This window comes from Carassius gibelio, chromosome B19 (genome assembly GCF_023724105.1).
Source record: "Carassius gibelio isolate Cgi1373 ecotype wild population from Czech Republic chromosome B19, carGib1.2-hapl.c, whole genome shotgun sequence".
In the NCBI taxonomy this organism is placed as follows: Eukaryota; Metazoa; Chordata; class Actinopteri; order Cypriniformes; family Cyprinidae; genus Carassius; species Carassius gibelio.
Genome location: NC_068414.1, coordinates 20,883,631 through 20,904,136, shown reverse-complemented (window position 1 = coordinate 20,904,136; position 20,506 = coordinate 20,883,631). Strand labels below are relative to the sequence as shown.

At 37.9% G+C, this 20,506-nt stretch overlaps 1 protein-coding gene across 2 annotated transcripts in view; it reads right to left on the bottom strand.

Annotated features, from left to right (window-relative positions):
- LOC127979050 (PHD finger protein 14) overlaps window positions 1–20,506 on the bottom strand; it is a 91,444-nt gene that overhangs the window by 23,213 nt on the left and 47,725 nt on the right. Inside the window, exons 15-17 of one of the 2 annotated variants that reach the window (XM_052584168.1) lie at window positions 19,040–19,096; window positions 18,731–18,852; window positions 16,350–18,099 (exon numbers count right to left, since the gene is read on the bottom strand). In XM_052584168.1, the coding sequence (XP_052440128.1) occupies window positions 18,093–18,099; window positions 18,731–18,852; window positions 19,040–19,096 (186 nt within the window). In that variant the 3' untranslated portion in view covers window positions 16,350–18,092. Of the gene's footprint in view, window positions 1–16,349; window positions 18,100–18,730; window positions 18,853–19,039; window positions 19,097–20,506 lie in introns of those variants that run through there. The other variant, XM_052584167.1, reaches the window with a different exon arrangement.

Sequence of the window (20,506 nt, the reverse complement as noted above, 5' to 3'; positions counted from 1 at the left end):
TTCATAAGACTATTGTAACGCACAGTGCATGTTCCGCTCTCATTTCACATTCATGAGGTGTATCTCCTGAAGACCCACATGCCCTTCACCCTGCAGTCCATGCTCTCCTCTCCTTCCTGTCCATAATTAACTAATTATGTTGTAATCAATATAGTAGATTCTGATTTGCCAATGTAAATCAGATAAAGCAGATAAGCGCTGGAGAGGTCAATAGGCCCATTCCCCGTCCTCGTCTCCATTGCGGGACGGGGGCGCAGCGGTCTTATCAGCAAGCCCGCAGGATGAGGCGATAGAAAAAGACAGGAACAGATGCCGTATTTTTTGCTGCCAGGATGAGACTTTGCGGAGGCAGGGTTGTTCTGGGTGTCACCGAACCCCACGCTGGGTGACGCGGAAGCCCTTTTCAAACTCAGGCCCATCACAGACTTCAAATGCTAATTAAAGGACTGGAAGGGGATGTGGCTCAGTGCTAATGAGCAGAGGGTCTCATGCCGAAGACACACGTACACCTTCTGTCAACACCAAATGGCTAGAATACAGCATATAATGGCTAAGCCGAACACATTAATATAGTTTTCTGGTCATTAGTCCCGCATATCATCGAGAGAGTGCAAAAAGGTCTTGATTTCTGCTTTATTAGCTTCATTTATTAAGGAAATGCGATGGAAGAAACACCAAAAACTTGTTCATATTGACGTTCAACAGGTTTACTTGCCATTAAGAGTCTGATTGAAGATCAAAAAGCCAACAATGACTCCTGCTGCTCTTATCCACACAGCACATTTCACACCGTTTCTGATCAAGCAACCAAATAAACTTCTCAAGTCCCGAGGGAGCACTTCAAGGTGCCTTTGCAAAAGGGAACGAGCCGATTCTCACCTGTGGTTGCCATGCCAACCCAGACAGAGCTGCTTTAGGGCAGCCAAAGACAAATGCATTCCCAAATTCCCACTGGATCAAAACTACTGTAGTCTGGAACCTCCTAAGACGCAAGCGTGAACTATTGGTTTGACTCACTTACTACAATTCAAGCTGTTTTATTGTGTCACAATGAGGGATACAGAGAAGTCTAACTACTTAGAAGTGCAAAAAGTATTTTTATAGGTTCAGCAGAAAAAATCTGTTACTATAGCCATGATTTTTGGACATTTATATAACCACTGTTCAAAATTTGGGGTCTGTATTTTATTTTTATTACTTTTTTTTTTTTTTTTTTTTTTAATGAGCACGTTAATACCATTAATTCCATAACAGGAATAAACAACATTTTAAAATATTATAAAAAAGAAAACAGTTGTTTTTAATTGCAATATTATTTCACAATATTACTGTTTTCACTAGGTTTATGTTCAAATAAATACAGCCCATTTCCAGTTTTACCTAATTTATAGGGTTTAATCCAGGTTTTTCCTGACAACCATTAGCAAAATGAATATATAGCTGACCAGATTTACATATCAATACCTAATCGTTATTCAGCTACTTTACATTACATGACTAACATCATTAGTGGACACTGTGGGGAAAAAAAGTGTTGGCACACTTTATTTTAAGGTCCAATTCTCGCTATTAAAAAAAACATTAACTCCCACATTTTCCTCAATAAACTCCTTATTGGCTGCTTATTAATAGTTAGTAAGGTAGTTGTTAAATTCGTGTATTGGGTAGGTTTAGGGGCGTAGAATATGGTCATGCAGAAAAAATGTGCTAATAAACAGCCAATGTATTAATAATACGCATGCAAATAAGCAGCTAGTTAATAGCGAGTATTAGCCCCTATACTAAAGTGTTACCAAAAATATAATGCTAAAAACACAAAATACTGCTCTTTTAAATGCCAATTGCATGTATGGTCGTGTATGATTAAAGCAAACCATACAATACAATAAACATCTTATTCTGTTACATGACACAAATATAAAACGTGTTAATTTCCCTCAACAAACACACGAGACTGTAGCAGCAGTCCATTCACAAGCTCATTTAAACGGTGCATACTGCTTGTGCCTCAGCACGCACCGTTTCTCCCTGTTTCTAATCCATATATTTATTGTGACAGAGCAACGAGAAAATGGCTTGGCCTCGGCGACAAACTGTCAACTCTAAGCTGCCTCCGTTACATGATCCTCCTCTGAAGAGAGAGAGCGGGTAAAGGTAGAAGAAAAAATCATCCTTCCACGGAAAGATTCCCAGAATTTTGCTCATATCCCATTATACCTTGCAATAACGGTTGCCTTTCACTCGTTAGTGGAATAGTTAACGAGAACAAATGCCCTTCTGTTTTATTATTTTGTCCATAAAAGAGCTGTTAAATGAGCCAGACAGCTAACATAAACTGGTCTCGCATGAAACTATATGAAGCATTTGGGTTTTAAGAATAGTATTTTTATATAATACAGAACAGGTAATAAGTGTACAGTTTTCATATTGTTGCTGCACTATTGAGTATTTCTTTTGGATTGGTCCCATTCACTTCCATTTTAAGTGTCTTGTAACCCAGAATTTTTTAAAGCAAAGGAGGGTCAAGTGGATATTAATTTTGGCGCTAATAATCTCTATGCCACAAATGCTGCCCACTATGCTTAACTTGTATTGAACCCCAGAATCTTTTTCATTTTTCATTAAAAAGTGAATAAAGCAACACAAGTAACAATTATCCCGAAAGTTGAATTTACTGCAATTTTATCAAGGTAAAAAAAAACAAAAACAAATGTGAGACAATGAAATCACAAAGCAAGATGACAATTACAATTACAAACGTAACCACAAGTGCACATTCTTTTGTCTGAGCAGATGTGAGGACAGGTTACGAGTACAAACACATACAGCGGCATGTTCAAACACACACACACACACACACACACACACACACACACACACACACACACACACACACACACACACACACACACATAAAGGGGCTGAGCAGGCATATCTGCACAGGGAAGGGGAATTTAAATCACCTCCATGCTTCCTTGTAAAAAGAAGACAAATGACCAGGAGTGCGTGTGTACTGCGCTAATGAGCACGCGGCTATTGTTGCACACAGTTGCCGATTGATTTCATATGAATCCCTCGCTCAGGCAAATAAAGAAAGAGTGAGAGACTCCTCTGGCTTTCTGCGGGGGGAAAGTTTAGGACCTACGGGAGCCACGGGAGGCTTGCGTTTTATTAGAGGAGCGCACCCCGATTCGCCATTTACTTCTTTAATTACTTTGCCTTAATGAACCTTTTGTAGCATTTGTTGTGTATCACGGTTTAACATCTTTGAATTAAAACACTACTCAGTGATGCAGACCCAAGCAGACAGACGGGCCGATGATTATTCTTAATTGGAATTCAAATTGACGACGGCCAATCATCATAGGTGGTTCAACAGGAAGTAACCTTTCAAAATTAATACATATACTTTTAATTTCTCTTTCAGCGCAGCAGAATACATAAAATAGTTTGTATTTTTACTGACTACTGAGAACAAATCTACTTTATTACAATACTATATATCACTATGTGTTTTGGTTTCAGTGCATGCTGAATTGCTACATTTTGTGATGACGTCTTGTTCCAGTGGGAAACTGTGTGATAGTGGGTCTCAACTGGAGGCTTGTAACCTGAAATTCAATTGCAGTTTTCTTCTGGTGTATCAAGAACACTCAAAACAATACAAATATGAAAATAATCAAATGCAACTAATTATATAATCATTTACAGTTAAGATAGCAAAGTTTATAGGCTTAAAGAGAGGGAAATTAATTCCCATAAAAATGGTTAAAAATAAAGAAATTAGTATAAAATAGTGTGCAATTACATGCACACTACTATTAATACTTATATTCTGAAAGGTTTTATTAAACTGATTAAACTTACATAATAAAGACTTGAATCTCTGTCTTTGAATAAAGACAGAATGTAAAGATTTTACATTCAAAAAACATATATTTCAAATAAATACTGCTCTTTTGAACTTCCTATACATCAAAGAATCCTGAAAAAATGTATCCTGATTTCCACAAAATATTAAGAATCACAACAAAAAAAAAGAAGAATGTTCTTAAGGCAGGAAATCGGCATATTAGCATGATTTCTGAAGAATGTTTGACACTAAAGTAATGGCTGATGAAAAATCAGTTTTGCCATCATATTAAATTGCATTTTAAACTAAAAACATATTTAATAAATACACAGACCCAAACTTTTCAACGGTAGTGTACTATATGTCCAGTTCAACATCATGTTTATAATTTTACAATTTGTCGGGTCTATGCAGCTCATAGTAACATTAATACATTTCAATTTCTGATTATAAAGAAGCTATTGCTTACTTTATATAACAAACAAAAGCAGTACTGTGTTGGTTTACCACTTGATGTCCAATATACAAAGCCTGCAGCAAAGCCCGTTGAGAATCACTGATTTCTAAGAACTGAGTTGACATTCTCTCATAATAGAAATCCAGCATCATTCTTCTCCAGTAGGGAAGTGATCAAACTCTACATTGTACTTCTAAGAAAAAGAAAAAAAGACGACTTGTTCTCTACTAATAACTAGAGATGTTCCGATACCCTTTTTCTCTTCCCGATACCGATTCCGATACCTGGGCTCAGGGTATCGGCCGATACCGAGTACTGATCCGATACCTGGGTGTATATCTGTATATACAGCTGTATATACTACTAGCCCTGTGTAAATTGCTAGAATTTTTTTATGGTGTGCTTCAGACAGATCCCTCAATAAAACATGAACAAATACATGGTGAACTACTGTATTTATTACAGTATTTTTATTATCTAACATGAATTTGACAGTATTATTTATTTTCTTATGCAAAAAAGAACTTCAAATGCAGCCAAAAATCTAACACCGCAAACTAAAAAAGGTATTTAAGTTTTACAATATAACTGTATAAAAAAACTGCAACAAAAAAGATCTATTAATCAGATAATCTCTTTACAACAAAACAAGTAAAAAACAAGCAACCATCTAGGCATAATTATTATTATTATAGAGACGTATTATTATTACTGTAGGCTACAACAGTAGCTTTATATATTGTCAATTTACTCATGTAAACCAAACATTTATTTTAATGGGCTGCCATGAAGATCTTTGAGTGTCTGTGTTTATGATATGACAGTATTCTCAAATGAAACGGTAAATTCTCATGAAGTGACGGTTTATGCGTTCGTGTCCTCATGACACACAGCAGAGACTACAAAACAGCGAGCTCTCGCGCATCTGTGCCAGTCACCCACAGAGATGTAGATTTTGCGGGAGTAATATTTAAATAGTATTTTGCAGTTTAATATTCACAGACACTAGTATATATTCGGCTACTGTCTGGAGCCCTGCGCTTTGACTTACACGGAAGCGACTGAACGCAGCTGCCGGTACTGAATATACTCGAGAGTCTGTAACTACCGGTACTACAGAGACATACTGCTAACCACTGATCTATAATATAGTAGCGGCTTCACTGTGTTTTGGCAGTTTAGAATGTGATGAGTGATCCAGTCATATATAGATAAGGGCTGCTAACGCGTTTTCATTTCTTCTTCGCTGCTCTAAACAGGGGTTGCTTGTGGCAACACAGCACAACTTCCTGTGTTTTCAATGCATTTTGAGCAGCGAAGAAGAACCGTGCAGCGGTTAGGCAAAGCTTGCGGTCATAACTAGGTCTTTTTTAAGAAAATGGTATCGGATCGGTATATGGGTTCATGTACTCGCCGATGCCGATGCCAGAATTTGTTGTGGTATCGGAGATATTTCCGATACTAGTATCGGAATCGGAACAACTCTACTAATAACAAAGCACCACTCCATTAGCTATGTGAGAAGTTTTTGTGCCGTGAGGTGACGCATCATCCTCGTTCCCACAACTGCCCTTCTGGACCCCGTCACAAAGTCCTTGATGTTATCAAAGCAATTTGGGTCCGCTTTAATCATTGGTAAAATTGAGCTGCTTGTATCTCTCCACCCTTCCAACTCTCTCCTCCGATCTGGGACAGAATCCAATCACTCATAAGAGAGTCTATTGATTGATGTAATCTTATTGGGATGTGAGGTGAGGGGAAAACACGATTGATTGCTTTTGTCTGTGACACATGTTGCTCTCGGCTAGCGATGCCTATCCTCTTTCATCTACTGTTTAATCTCTAAAAGGAGTTCTTAGAGACCCCCTGGCACGCTCAGAATCCCTTCCTCCCCCCGTCGTCTCACTGGTTTCTGGGTGCAGGGTGAAAGCCCGATGGCTCTGTTGCTTGATCTCTTCTCATCCAACCACTTACAACTCTATTTCGGCCCGACGCTCCTTTTAAAGGCTGATCCGGTCAGCTGGGTTCAGGGCAGGGGCCTTCATCTGAACAGGCCGCTGATTGGAGAGATAACGCATGACAACTCCGTTTAATCAAAGCGTGTTTTAATAGCGTAATGTACGATCCTAAATCTCCCTGGATAAAGCAAAGAGGATGTATTTAAGTTAAATTGGCTCCTGGCTGCACTTTTACGGATCGTTATTACTGCAATCATCTTGCATTTAGAAGAGACACGGACAATCGCCAACATTAGAAAAATTCTTGGAACATTTAGGCCAGATTGGAAATTTCGAGAAGAGGCTGCAAAGGGGCACAACAGAAAAATCACTCTGGAGATTTATATCAGTTTTCATTAAATGATAATGTGGCCTTGTTTGAGAGGATCAGAATAAATCGGTCAGTCCTGGACTACAGACATTCAGCAAAAGATGGAATAAAAGCAGGATAAAATAGACATATACCAAGTCTAAAACAGAATAGCTGTTGCTATTTATTATTTGAGAAAATAAACAAAAAAACTGACACAAATGTGTAGAAGTTAAAGGGACTTAAGTAAATGAAACAGGTTTCACTGGAAGCCATTGTGGCTTTTTAAAAACAATATATATATATATATTTTAGGCAATATATAAAATATATAACCATTAAAAAAATTGGCATCAGTAAGAATATTTTTTTATTTCTTTATTGGTCTTTTTTTAATGTCCAATTATGGCTATAAGCATTAACTAGAACTTTTGCCTCACTGAACTCCTAATTTGCTGCTTATTAATAGTTAGTTGTTAAATGCAAGTATTGGGTGGGAATAAGGAATGTTGAATATGGTAATGCAGAATATGTGCTTTATGAGTACTAATAAACAGCCAATATAATAATAATACACATGCTAATAAGCATCTAGTAAATAGCAAGAAATAGTGCCTAAACTACATTGTTATGTATTCATTTAAGTAAATTAACACATTTATTCAGCAAGAATAAGGGCTGAATGATTTTGGAAAATAAGCTATTGCAATTTTTTTTTATTTGCTTTTTTTTTTTTTACCAATATCGAGATTGCAATTTAATATACAATTATTTTTAAAGCTCTTTATGTTATTAATATGTATTATTCAACAAAGACAAGCTATAAATCATTGTTTAGCATGACCAACACAACACAAAATAAACAAATGTTCTTTTCTGTAGGCCAGGCCTATATGTTACGATGAAATTAGTTGATACATTAAATGTATTACATTTTTATTATACAACTACATTACACAGTAGTATATTGACTGATTTGTTGAATTCCAACCTTGCAAGCATGTAATAATTATGGCAACATAAAGCACTGACAAATAAGCCTGGTGTAAACATTAATATGGAAGTCAGTAACAAATCACACTAACTAATGTAGATTGCAGAACTACAAAAACAAATCTGTTGCTTTACCACACTAGTTTAGGCAATTCAAAGTCACTGTAATAAACATACATTAACATGTGGACTGCACTTTTTAAAAACTACCTTCCGTTAACTTTAGTAAATAAATGAGAATAAATAATAAATTATATATATATATATATATATATATATATATATATATATATTCTTATTTATTATTTATTCTTATATATTCCTCTGAAGACTGTTTCGATGTTTTTGACTTGAAGCAGTGCTGCTTAGAATGATCGGTGCATGTCATCAAAGTATCGCGAGAGTTATGAGAGCAGACATCGTCTTGTGCTTTCTCTCGCCGTACTCTTCAAGTCGAACACACCTCTTTATTCTCACATGACCAAGTGTAATCGCAGCCTCTGCGGTTGAACAATCATGTTTTTATCATTTCACAAATGAAATTAAATCATTCAGCCCTAGCAAGAATGCATTAAACTGATCAAAAGTGATTGTAAAGTATGATTTCTGAGAGATCCCTCATGTGAGGGATCAGGATTAAATTATATACGGTATATATAAATGTAATCAAACTAAAGTGTTATTTTAGCAATATTTCACAATATTAGTTTTACTGTTTTTATTATCAAATAAATGCAGCTCTTACGCGAGCATAAGATATGTGTTTAATTTTTTTTTTAAATAATTGAACTGAAGTGTATATTGTATTTTTTTTTTTTTTTATTAGAATTAAAAACAACAAAGCAACAACCTAAAAGAGCCCACCCCTTGAGTCTGATTTTCTGGTCCCTAGATATTGCTCAGGTCATTCCATCAGTCTCTAGGGCTTCTTTTTTTTTTTTTTTTTTTTTATTTGCAAATTTCAACATTCTCTAGGGAAAAGTTTGAAGTCTGATTGCATAGAAAAAGTAATAGCACAGCCTCCGTAACAAGCGGCATGATTTTAGATATCATGTCCAGATGATGCTGGATGCACATCTTAGGGGTTTGTTCACAAGTATGAAGCGTACAGGTGCATCTCGAAAAACTAGAATATCAGGGAAAAGGTCTTTATTTGTTGTAATTTAATTCAAAAAAGCAAACTTTCTTATATTCTAGATTCATTGCAAGCAAACTGAAACATTTCAAGAGTTTTTTTTTTTTTATTCTGATGGTTATGACTTACAGTTTAGGAAAATCAAAAATGGCTGCACTGACTTTGGACTTGATAAAACACAATGGAGCAACACCAGCAGTCACGGCACCCCAAATTATCACTGACTTCGGAAACTTCACACTGGAGTTTGGATTCTGTACCTCTCCTGTCTTCCTCCAGACCTTGATTCCCAAATGAAGTGCTAAATTTACTTTCATCTGAAAAGAGGACTTTGGACCACTGAGCAACAGTCCAGTTCTTTTTCTCTTTACCCCAGGTGAAATGCTTCATGTGTTTTTTTTTTTGTTTTTTTCTCTGGTCCAGGAGTGGCTTAGTTCTAGGAATGTGACAGCTGTAGTACTTTTCCTGAAGACGTCTGTGCATGGTGACTCTTGATGCGCTGACTCAACTTCAGTCGACTCCTTGTGAAGCTCTCCCAAGTTCTTCAATCAGCTTTCCTGACAATCTTTCCAAGGCTGTGGTCATCCCTGTTGCTTGTGCACCTTTTACTACCACAATTTTTCCTTCAGTCAACTTTCTATGAATATATTTTGATACAGCACTCTGTGAACAGCCAGCCCTTTCAGCAGTGACCTTCTGTGGCTTAAACTCCTTGTGGAGGGTGTGGATGATTGTCTTCTAGACCATTGCCAAGTCAGTAGTCTTTCCCATAATTGTGGTTGGATGTTCTAAACTAGCCCCGGAAGCACCCAGTATTTATACTCAAAATTAATCAAACTAATCAAGCTTAAAATAGAATATTAAATTTTTTTTGAGATACAGAATTTGTAATTTTCCTAAGTTGTATGTTGTAACCATCAGAATAAAAAAATAACAATAATAAAAAAAAAAGAATTCTTGAAATATTTCAGTTTGTGTGCAATGAATCTAGAATATAAGAAAGTTACCAAAAAAAAAAAAAAATAAGACCTGTATTTGTGGCAGCGTGTATATATATATATATATATATATGCTTTATCAGACCTTATATATATGCAGGTTCATTCTCTGCCAGCAGGAGGTGCTAAGATGCGGGAAACCGATGTTTCCCTGGTAACACTGTACACAAAGCTTCGCTCAGCTGAGTCAGCTCGCAAATACTTTATCAGACCTTACATGCAAGATAAAATGAAAATGAGCTTGGTCAGTTCTTGCCACCACAAATAACTCAATGTATGGGAAACACTGAATGTCATTTGAGGACATCTACAACTAGTTGAAAGAAAAAAACAACAACAAAAGGCAACAAACAAGAATCGTTGCACTACTCCTGATAAGCTACAGCTAAAACACCCCTTTAATACCAAAATAAAGACAGGATTACTTCCTAAATGTTTGAACATTGTAATTAAAGGTTTTATGTTAAGGGATTAATCTGCATGGTAATTTTGACTGGCCCTTTTGTGGATTATCTTCCTGCGAGCGAGAGCAATTTCCACAGTGACCCCGCAAAAACGCTTGGGTGGCAGAAACGCAAATCTCTTGAACAATAGCGATGTCTGAACGGTTACTTTGTCTTGTCTGTGTACGGACCAGAAGATTGCGTATTATAATTTTGATAGAGCGATAAATTGGCTATTTCTTGGATTTACTCGGATCCAAAGTGTTATAAACAAGACTTGCACTGCAACTCTTTAGTTCTTGGGCCCGCTGCTCTCACCCATATGGATGGTACACTCGCAGCAAATTTATCACTTGGGTCCAGCACAATTACTTGGGGAGCCACCACGTGACAGGGATCAATATGGCACCAGACGCCCGGCCATTGACTGCCGGCCGTGACAAAGTGCCCCCGTGGCTTTTTGTGAATCCCTTCTATTGAGGGAGCAGATTATCAGCCTTTGTGAGCCTCCTCCTTTTTGATTTACTGTTGAGGTGGGAATGGTAGTATTAAGAGGCCTTTGTTTTACAAGGAAGAGAGGCAATGAATGGGCTTATGTCTGAAGCCGCAGTGGCCGGCCGATGCACTGACAAAGTAACTCCTCTTTATTATCTCATTACCACACGGCTCACTCATTCATTTAGTCTGGTACTCAAAGACAGGATGGCCATCGAGGATGCTAACTCCAAGCAGCACCAGCCACCTGAGGGACTCAGTGTGTTTCTCTGAGTAGACAGCAGGGGGCCATGATGTGTCAACTTTTGCACATATTGCCTCTAACAGATGATAGAGGGTCAGTTTGGTTGTTTGAATAATGTTGGTTAAGGTTAAAAGAAACATTACAGGTTCGATGCAAGTTAAGCTCAACAGGATATGTGGTATGATGTTGATTACCATAAAAAATCATTTCCATTTGTCTCTTCTTCTTCAAAATCCAGGATACAGTGAGGCACTTGCAATGGATGTGTAAAGAGACAACTTGTAAACATTAAAATACGTCCAGTTTCATGAGTATATTCATAAAGATGTAAACAATACACATGATTTTAGAGTGCAAAAAAGACAAAACTGTTTTATAGCTTAAAAAATATAAACATTTTAACACAAGAATTCATGTAAGTGCTTTTATGGAATTGCGATATTCACTTTTCTGATTTTAAATCATCCAAAAAAAAAAAAAAGATTGGCCCTATTTACATCCATTTTAAGTACTTCAAATAGGCCTTACCTTTAACCTTTTTAAGGGCTAAGGGGTCAAATCAACTTTCTTTTTTCTTTTGGTAACAAATCTTGATTAACCTTAACTTGTAATAAATACAGAATATTAATTTAAACCATTTAAAATAAATATATACATATGAATAAAACGACACATTTTACTAAAATATGTAGACATATTAATGTAAAAAAAAACTATTAATTTCATGAACAAAACTGAAAACAAATACATTAATGAATTGATTAGAATAATAGCAGATTCTGTTCTACATTATAGTATTTTGTATGAAACTATTGATTTAGAAAATTAATAGATTTGGAAAAAATAGTCTGAATTTCAATGAAAATAATGAATAAACAAATAAATCTGAATAATAGCAGAGTCTGTTCTATATTATAGTATTTGGCAGTATATTAAACTCACAATATTCCTATAAAGCATTTAAATGGCATTGATTGTGGATTTGGAAGGGAAGTTTGGCTGTTTTTACCCCAGCGTCCTAAGGCAGCTCAACTCTGGATCAATTCCAGGCAGTCTGCTTTGGCAGCAAGCAGTTCACCGGCTTCTACCATGCTTTTGCTAATTAGTTAGGCACCTCTGGGCAGCGCAAGTCATCTAGCAAATGCACAAAGGGAGGAGGCACGCGATCCTGAAGACCAACGGTGCACATATACGCTGCAGTGAACTGGCTAGGATAAAAGATACTGTAGAAGCTGTAGCGTAATAGATTTTAGCTGCTTGGCCACTCTTCCCACACTCTGCAGCCCTGCCGCATGGGTTTTCTGTTTTAATAGTGGTTGGGAGTGCAAAAAAAAAAAAAAAGAGGTGAAGTCAGCAAAAACAAAATGCCGCCATTAAATCATCTCCCTGAATCCCGTGTCAGGTCTGTAATAGGAAAGGCGCTCATCATCGGAAAGGTTACTGCTCTTCCAGAATATCTTCCTCCCCTGTTTTTCTGCTTCCCGGGTTCAGACCAGAACCGTTCATCCCGCTGGACCCGTCGTACCAGACCACTGGACTGAGTATGAGAAATTGGGGTGCTCAGGTTTTGGTCATGCCAAACTGATTCTATCTTTCCGGTCCACAAAAAGAGGCTCAGAGCTTAGGTGGGCCGGGGCCACAGAGAAGCAGCTTGTTCCCGCCACCGCCGCCACTGTTGTATAAGCACAAATGCTATTCGCTTACTAGCAGACACACTAAGCTTTTTGTTATGCCGCTAACTAGATTTCCCCATGAAAGCCTCTCCACTCTCTCCCTTCCTCTCACTCTTTGTAGAGCTGGCTTGGCACGGGGAAGAGAGAGATGGCGGGTGGAATAGAGGGAGAGAGACAGGAAGAGTGCGCAAGTGTGAGCAGATGAGATGTGCTAAATGGGAAAACGGCAATACAGAGAAGGAAAAACATCAGGAGAAAACCGCAAGAGAGAGAGTATTACACTAACTGAGATGTGTTACAGCCACCTTATGTCTGCCGGGGCTCTTTTTCATTTACGATCAAGGCTATGGACCACTCAAAGTCTGTTCACTGACTGTCCTTGTATGCGTATTGCACACAAAAATGGCAGAAGCTGACTGAAATTGACAGTTTTAATTGGTGGCTGACCAAAAAGGGTTTTTGAAGGCTGATACAATATCTTAAAGGGCAGAATGGCCAATATAAAGCTGGTGCATCACAATTTAAAGTAAATAGAACATTTTAAGATGTGCTTCTCTGCATTTCTTTTCTGCTAAATTTTTTTTCCTAATTTAGCTTTTCTAATGTAAAAAAAGTGTATCAAAATTGTAAGTCGAGTCGGACAAAACCGTCTGCTAAATACATAAATGTGTAAAAAGTAGTGATCGACTGATATTGTTGTTTTGACAGCCGATGCCGATATCTTGGAAAGCAGGGGGCCGATATAAAGCCGATATCATTTTTTACTGATTGTAATTCATATTTAAGAAATTTGTAAGAATTTGACAATGGATTAAAAAATGAAGGTGTCAAATAAAAATACTTAAACTTTAGATGAGAAATTATTTTTCACACATAGATATATACAGTATTGTTCAAAATAATAGCAGTACAATGTGACTAACCAGAATAATCAAGGTTTTTCGTATATTTTTTTATTGCTACGTGGCAAACAAGTTACCAGTAGGTTCAGTAGATTCTCAGAAAACAAATGAGACCCAGCATTCATGATATGCACGCTCTTAAGGCTGTGCAATTGGGCAATTAGTTGAATTAGTTGAAAGGGGTGTGTTCAAAAAAATAGCAGTGTGGCATTCAATCACTGAGGTCATCAATTTTGTGAAGAAACAGGTGTGAATCAGGTGGCCCCTATTTAAGGATGAAGCCAACACTTGTTGAACATGCATTTGAAAGCTGAGGAAAATGGGTCGTTCAAGACATTGTTCAGAAGAACAGCGTACTTTGATTAAAAAGTTGATTAGAGAGGGGAAAACCTATAAAGAGGTGCAAAAAATGATAGGCTGTTCAGCTAAAATGATCTCCAATGCCTTAAAATGGAGAGCAAAACCAGAGAGACGTGGAAGAAAACGGAAGACAACCATCAAAATGGATAGAAGAATAACCAGAATGGCAAAGGCTCAGCCAATGATCACCTCCAGGATGATCAAAGACAGTCTGGAGTTACCTGTAAGTACTGTGACAGTTAGAAGACGTCTGGGTGAAGCTAATCTATTTTCAAGAATCCCCCGCAAAGTCCCTCTGTTAAAAAAAAGGCATGTGCAGAAGAGGTTACAATTTGCCAAAGAACACATCAACTGGCCTAAAGAGAAATGGAGGAACATTTTGTGGACTGATGAGAGTAAAATTGTTCTTTTTGGGTCCAAGGGCCACAGGCAGTTTGTGAGACGACCCCCAAACTCTGAATTCAAGCCACAGTACACAGTGAAGACAGTGAAGCATGGAGGTGCAAGCATCATGATATGGGCATGTTTCTCCTACTATGGTGTTGGGCCTATTTATCGCATACCAGGGATCATGGATCAGTTTGCATATGTTAAAATACTTGAAGAGGTCATGTTGCCCTATGCTGAAGAGGACATGCCCTTGAAATGGTTGTTTCAACAAGACAATGACCCAAAACACACTAGTAAACGGGCAAAGTCTTGGTTCCAAACCAACAAAATTAATGTTATGGAGTGGCCAGACCAATCTCCAGACCTTAATCCAATTGAGAACTTGTGGGGTGATATCAAAAATGCTGTTTCTGAAGCAAAACCAAGAAATGTGAATGAATTGTGGAATGTTGTTAAAGAATCATGGAGTGGAATAACAGCTGAGAGGTGCCACAAGTTGGGTGACTCCATGCCACACAGATGTCAAGCAGTTTTAAAAAACTGTGGTCGTACAACTAAATATTAGTTTAGTGATTCACAGGATTGCTAAATCCCAGAAAAAAAAAAATGTTTGTACAAAATAGTTTTGAGTTTGTACAGTCAAAGGTAGACACTGCTATTTTTTTGAACACACCCCTTTCAACTAATTGCCCAATTGCACAGCCTTAAGAGCGTGCATATCATGAATGCTGGGTCTTGTTTGTTTTCTGACAATCTACTGAACCTACTGGTAACTTGTTTGCCACGTAGCAATAAAAAATATACTAAAAACCTTGATTATTCTGGTTAGTCACATTGTACTGCTATTATTTTGAACAATACTGTATATTTAATACAAATAGAATAAAAAAATGAAGTAAACACAGTAACCAACAGGGGACTCAGTATTATGGGAAGTTTGTGTGCACTGGGAATCATATTTTTCAAATAAAACCAGGGTAACACTCATTTTACATAAAGCACACAGAGAAACAGTGGGTAAATGCATAAAGCGCAGCATAATTTGAAACAGCTGGATTCAACTAAGTTTGCAAGGTTTGTGAAAATGAATGTTCATTAGTCATTCAACAATTTGTTTAAATTATATAAATGTGTATTTGTTTAATGCTGACGGCAAACAAGAAAGTATTATAATGTTTGTCTTTATATTACTAATAATATACAATCAATCGTTATAATATTTTTTATATACATGAATTCCTTTGTTTAAGCGTTCTATCGGATTATTAGACAGACTTCTGTCTGTATTAGACAGAACTGTTAACAACGATAGTAAACAAGAGGGAGAACGTCAAAATAAAAATCCCGCCTCGAGGACATTGGCCAAACAGAAAAACTTAATATTGGAAAAATGCCAAATATGACCACTAGTAAATAGTAAACCAAATAATAATAATAATTCAATGTAATCAAGGAACTGAAGTAGCTGAAAACACAAATTATAACAGTGAACTGTGAAATCTGTGCTTCCAATACTAATTAGAAAAAACAGGAAAATTTACTGAATGGAAAAAATTAAATTAAATTAAATTAAATTAAAAAAAAAAGTCACATTTACCAGCTTAAACCCATCCCTAAATGACAAAGAAAATAAAACAAGTTCTGACTGATCAGTTTACTTGTCATTGTCAAAGCTGGCATGCAATGAAAAATGGAAATCGAGGTCATTTTTTTTCTCCTATTACTATTATGATGATATCCAAGTGAAATGAGAAAAAAAAATGTAGGGTTGATTTTGTTCAACGGGGATTACATGGATCACTGCTGGATGGGAAGGATTATTGCCCAGCCCTCATATGTCATCAGAGAAGAGATATTAATGCAAAGGGAAGGGGAAATTAATATTTTTGATTAAAATTACAAGGCTACATGAAGCCAAAAAATCTATTTTTTTTATTTTTAATGCTGACTTTAAACATTAGTTTTCTGTCTAGGCAGTTCTGGTCAGAATAAGCTGCAGAGTGGACCAGCAAAACCAGACACATCTCTAGTGATAAACAAAAGCCAACCTGCACAATCTATTAGCCGGACCGACTGAGACTCATTCATCATGATGGCAATGAGGCGAAAAAGTCAAAAGTTTATTAAGGCTTGCATGACGCAATGCCTCTGTCCCAAGACCACACTTGCGCGAAATGACGCACGGTAACAAAATCACTGCATATACACAGGACACAAATACTCATGGATGCATTGCCATAATCTCAGTTTAAGTCACATTAACACATTAATTATGGGGAATATCTAAGAAATACATTACCATGTCAGATATTTACATCAAATAAATATATGAAGAAAAATAATTCAAGTACAAATAAACTTTTCAAATCCAAAACATTTGAGGTACAAAAAAAAATAAACCCAGCACAGCTCAAGCCAGAAAGAACTCAATACTTCGCTAAACTGACATCACATGACTTAACAGGCGACCTGTAATCTAAAAGGCTCCATCTTGCAGCATTATCTCGACAAAGCAGATGCAGTATGTGCCCCAACAAACACTTACACACACAGTATGCTGTGAGCTAGGCAAGACAGCTGTAGAAGAGAGAGATAAAGCTGCGGCTAGAGATACAGTGGGGTGAGAGGTTAAAGGGCAGCTAAAGTCATCCAGAGAGGGAAAGCTGTGTAAATCCCAGGGAAGGGAATTGTTGCGAGTAAGCAGTTTGAGAAAGCATGTGGCTGTCCCCAATGGCATAAAGGCAGAAGTCACAGGATACCGTCAAAGTGGGAAGTTAGACCCCCGTGTCACCTGTCAGTCAAATTTGATTATCCTGTGAATCTTGTCACTTACAAGCTACAGGCAGGCGATAATCGGCAATAATGAACGCGATATTGCGTAGCTTTGTCAGTGAACTATGGCTCTGTGTAGTAAATGCCACTCCATTTGAAAGCAGGTGATAGAGATTTACTTCTAATTATAGAACCGGCTTTACTTCGGGATAGGAAATGTATGAGTATCATGTGGTGAATTTCAATGGTGAAATATACCTAGATATGTTCTTGTGAGATTCAGGCTATCACTGATATGATACTAAGGAAAGAACTATAAGTTTAAGTATGAATATTATCATTTTGAGCTATATTATGCTACCACAACTAGTAAAAAGATTCAAACACAGATTTGACTGATTCTATCGTCTAACCACTTTTAACCATACAATCCAAACATCACAGGCAAAAAAAGAGCAGAGTCACGAAACAAAAGCATTAAAAGCATTCATAATAAAAGCAAGACAGAGGACACAATTAGCTTTCAGAAGCACCTTGGACTCAATTAACACAGCTGATCGAGTGAAGTGTGCGCTGTTTTAAAGCCAATGTAAAAGTGAGAGAGAAAAGGAAAGTCCAGGAGGCCCAAAGAAGGCCAGATGACAGCAAATCGCTTGCAAAGATGGTGAAACGGCCCAGAATCTGGCTTAATCCATAGAGCAAAAGGCCCAGAAACAGCGTTACTGTTCATGTATTCCACAAAGAACGACGCTATGTGCCTCCAAACTGGCTAACTGAGTATTCTGTCCATATAAAGTCCATTTAAAGTGTCCAATGAGGGTCGATCGCCCCCTCCCAGTGCAAACTGAACCAATTTTACGTTAGTCCATATACGATAGTCTTTCAGAATATTTTCGCCGGACCGTCGTTTAACCATGATTAGGTCCATGGATTTGGGCAGAAGGGACGGTCGAAGGTGGCTCCTCCCCGACCCCAACGCCGCTCTTCAAACGAGTTAATTTCCCTCTCTCTCTCTCTCCCTGTCTCTCTCTCATCTGTCCTTTTCTAGGGGAGGAGGTGGTGCCCGGCTCTCACAACCTGTTCAATGCAAAGACAGAAAGAGTCAGGGCAACACACCTCACACCACAGCCGAGGCCGAACGGCGGCAAACCCCGAACTAGCCGCAAAACACTGCATATCTCCTAAAAGCATTCGAAGTACTTGTAACCTGACAAGCCATTTTCCGATTACCCAAAAACAGCTTTTTGTCAGATCGTGATGCGGCGGGAGTGGTGACTGTTTGGCACTTCTTTTATGTCAGTCTCAATTAAAAGTCATGCTTTTTTTATTTTAGCAGAAACATAACACGGTTAAAAGCATGACGGGGAGGTGTTAAAGGATGGAAAAAGACAGGATAATAGATCTGGATCTGACGCTTACATTAAAATCATCCTGTTCGAAGGAACTGCAACCTCTTACCGGAGGCCAAATGGCGACAGTAAATCAGACAGCTCATTACTGCCAAACCAAGTGAGCAAATACATGTGGCAGCCAAATAGAGAAGGCCCTGTGGAGCCAGCGCTGCCTCCCACTCACACAGTCCTTATAACGAAGCCTGAACTTTAATCATGAGGCGAATATAACACCCCTCCCCCCACCCCACCCAGATTAAACACACTCTCACATGCACAGATGCTTCAGAGACGTGCGTCGCACAGGCTTTACCCACCTCACTAGGTTTTCATTGTCGCCGGGGCCCTTGCAGGTGGTGCACTCGGTCCGCGTGTCATCGGCTTTGGGCTTTTTCTGTAGAGTCGACTGCCTCTGTCTGCGCTCCCGCGGTGAAGGTTCCTATGGAAACGCAAGCTATTAAAGGCGACCGCCGTGTGTGTTTGAATGAAGCTAGTGAGTGGAGAGGGCTGAGATTGCTGTGTAAACATACACAAGCTGTCTTCCTTCATCACACTCTCTAAATATTAGAGGTAGATGAGGGAGAAAGAGTCTTAAAGGAGTGCGGGGTGAGGAAGGGAACGCTCACCTCGATCTTCTCCTCCTCGCAGATGGACGTTCTTTTCCTCTTCTGGCCTCTGGTTCTCTGCTCAAAGGGAAAATGAGATTTGGTCATAATACAGAACGCCGGACTTCAAAAGACCAATGCAAGTGTTCTAATGTCAGATTACTGTATTTAAGATTATTAAAACCGACATGGGAATTAAATTATAGCGACGTCAATAATTCTTGTTGAATCAAGTATTTACTTTCTTATTTTAAATGGATTCTCACCTAAAATCCCATTTAGAAACAATCCACAAAAAAGGAGAACTAATGAAAAATTACTTCCTGTAGTAAGTCCTGAAGTGCAAAAGGTGAAGAAAAAAATACCTAGTCATTGTTAACGTAACATCACCTCAGAATGTTCATGTTCAGAATGGATTAACTGACCTTAAACGATGCTTATTACGCCCATTTTTACAATATGTAACACTGGTCTCAGGCAGGGGTGGAACGGTTCTGCACGCAGAACACGTGCAAATATTAAGTTCTCTCTGAAGTATTTTGTGTTGAAGTTGAAATGAGTGTATATATATATATATATATATATATGCATTCTAGGCTGTATAATACTGGCTGACTGTCTCAGAACAGAGATATTCACCTCAGTAAATAAAGTATCATGATTCAAGTCATAATTTTACCTAATCTTTGTTTCAAAATGATTCTCTTGTGTGCTCTTCCTAGGCGCACCGATGCGAACCGCTAGTGTAAAAATCACGAATGCAGTGACTGGAGATTTTCGCTTAATAATAAATCAATTTGTTTCACTGCAAACCCTACTGTATGCCTTAGGAAACCTCGGATATGGAACAAGTTGCATGGAATAATCACGTTTGTAAAAAGAGTGAAAAAGTTTACACAATTTATTAAATGGACAAGTGAATGCATCTTTTGTGATGTGAAAAAAAAAAGGTAGCCTTATATGTGGGGGTGCTCCGATTGATCGGCTACCGATCACAATCGGCTGATAATCCCTTTGGGATAATTGATCGGTGGTTTCTAAAAAGGCAGATCTCATAAAACCTATCTCAAGCTGATGACACGCCTGCCGTGAGAGGTTTGGCATGACATGCAGTGGCACCATCTCATTCTCTGTCCGGCGCGGATGAAATAATTAGAATGCTTTAGGTGAGGTACAATTCATATTTCCTCAATAAATAATTAAATAAAGTAATTGATAAAGTTATTTGTTTCTGTGAGACATAATTTCGTAAACAGCATGAATGTATTACCATGCGTTCTGTTTCTCTCTCAAAATGCAAATGGCTTCAAATCCCATTGCGTCTGCACTATAAGCAAGCTGCACGCTGCACAGTCGACAAAGGAATTGTCACTTGCACTATCGAGGCAGTGTCGCATCGTCAACTAAAGTTTATAAATTGCATTTTTTCGTTTTAATTCTTGCCAGTATTTAAACCATTCAACGCTAGCACGCTTTCCTGAAGACTGT